This window comes from Daucus carota, chromosome 1, assembly GCF_001625215.2.
Source record: "Daucus carota subsp. sativus chromosome 1, DH1 v3.0, whole genome shotgun sequence".
Taxonomy (NCBI): Eukaryota; Viridiplantae; Streptophyta; class Magnoliopsida; order Apiales; family Apiaceae; genus Daucus; species Daucus carota.
Genome location: NC_030381.2, coordinates 36,225,939 through 36,227,566, shown reverse-complemented (window position 1 = coordinate 36,227,566; position 1,628 = coordinate 36,225,939). Strand labels below are relative to the sequence as shown.

The following is a 1,628-nucleotide window of genomic DNA, read 5'->3' as shown; positions in this document are numbered from 1 at the left end:
AGTTCCGAAGTAGCACATGAATCTTGACCCTAGATGAATAACTAGCAGAAGCGAAATGCATGAATTGTCTTCCAAAGCCACACATATTTTGTTGAGTATACAAATACGCGACCTGCATGGTCCCCAATATGTCTCGTATATTCACAAAAGATACTCAAGGTTCGTCATTCCTATCCGATTCTGAAGTGAGGGCATTTGTGTAAAGCTGTTATAACTGTCAGGAGAATATGGTCATTTCATACTGTAATTCTGTTACAGAAGTTAGTTACATTGCTGTGTGAGTTGGTGGAAATATAAGCTCATGTATTTCATTACTAAGGACACAACAGTGAGTAAGATGTATAATCTTCAGTGCATATTATCACAGACATGGCTTTCTGTTATACACTTTGATTGCTTGTAGTTTTCTTTATGGTATCAGAGCTGCAATTAGAGGTGTAGACACTTGTTCTGCTGTTGATTAATAGGAAGATTGTTAAATCGAGTACTCGTAGCTGTGTTCAAGCTCTCAAGTCTGTATCAATGGCGTCTGGGAGTAGATTTTCGTTTGCTGATATGCAAAATCCTCTGTTTTTGCATCCGAGTGATGGACCGACTTCGATAAATGTGTCCAAACTCCAAGGAGCAACAGATTACAGGTCGTGGAGGCGATCTATGGAAATTCAGCTATCATCGAAGCGTAAGCTCGGTTTTGTGACTGGATCTGAAGAACGAAGCATGACTGATGCTACTGATGCAGTGCAGTGGGATACCTGCAATAATATGGTGATTTCGTGGCTGCATAACAATTTATCAGAATCAATCAAGAAAAGTATTCTGTTTGTGAACTCTGCGTATGAGGTATGGAAATTGTTAGAAAAACGTTTTCAAGTTTCCAATGGTTCTCGCAAGTACAAACTTAATAGAGAATTGTTTAATCTCAAACAAAATGGATCCACACTAGTTGAGTATTTTACTGCTTTAAGCTCGATTTGGGAGGAAATTGATGATATGAATGCTTTACCTGTGTTCGTAAATCTAACTGATGAAATTAGGGCTTTTACTAAAGCACTAGATGTTCAGAAACAAGAATCGAAACTGTTTCAATTCTTGAATGGACTGGATGATGCTTATAATGCTCAACGTAGTCAAATTCTGATGATGAGTCCTTTACCGACTGTTGAGATTGCAACATCTATGATTCAACAAGAAGAATCACAGAGAGATATTCTCAAGCAGTCTCAAGGACCAGAAATAGCTGTTATGTACAGTAAATCGAATGTTAATGCTGATAAGATTTGTTCTGAATGTGGTGGAAAAGGTCACATTAGAGAATCATGTTAGACAGTTATCGGTTATCCAAAGTGGCACAGTAAGTACAAAAAGAGTACTAAAGGAACTGTGATTGCTTCTGGAAAGTGGAATAGAAACTCAGGCCACAGAGCTGCAAATGCTGTGATGAAAGCAGATGAAGATGAAGAGCATGATAAACAGATTGGGGATGAAAATGTTGTACTGAGTTCTAAACAGTTTGAACAATTGCTCAAAATGCTTCTAGTTTTAAGAGATGAGTTGGAGAGTCCTTTTTCAGGAATGGTGATGTTATGCAACAATGTTGAGAAAAATGTTGATGAATGGATAGTTGATTC

General features: G+C 37.8%; 1 protein-coding gene across 1 annotated transcript; it reads left to right on the top strand.

Annotated features, from left to right (window-relative positions):
• Window positions 1-522: 522 nt before the first annotated feature.
• LOC108221892 (uncharacterized) lies at window positions 523-1,323 on the top strand. The gene has a single exon (XM_017395750.2). The coding sequence runs from the start codon at window positions 523-525 to the stop codon at window positions 1,321-1,323; it is 801 nt and encodes a 266-aa protein (XP_017251239.2).
• Window positions 1,324-1,628: the final 305 nt, after the last annotated feature.

What these genes read in the sequence shown, in the direction of transcription:
- LOC108221892 (XM_017395750.2), top strand. Translation starts at nt 523, where the DNA reads ATGGCGTCTGGGAGTAGATTTTCGTTTGCTGATATGCAAAATCCTCTG.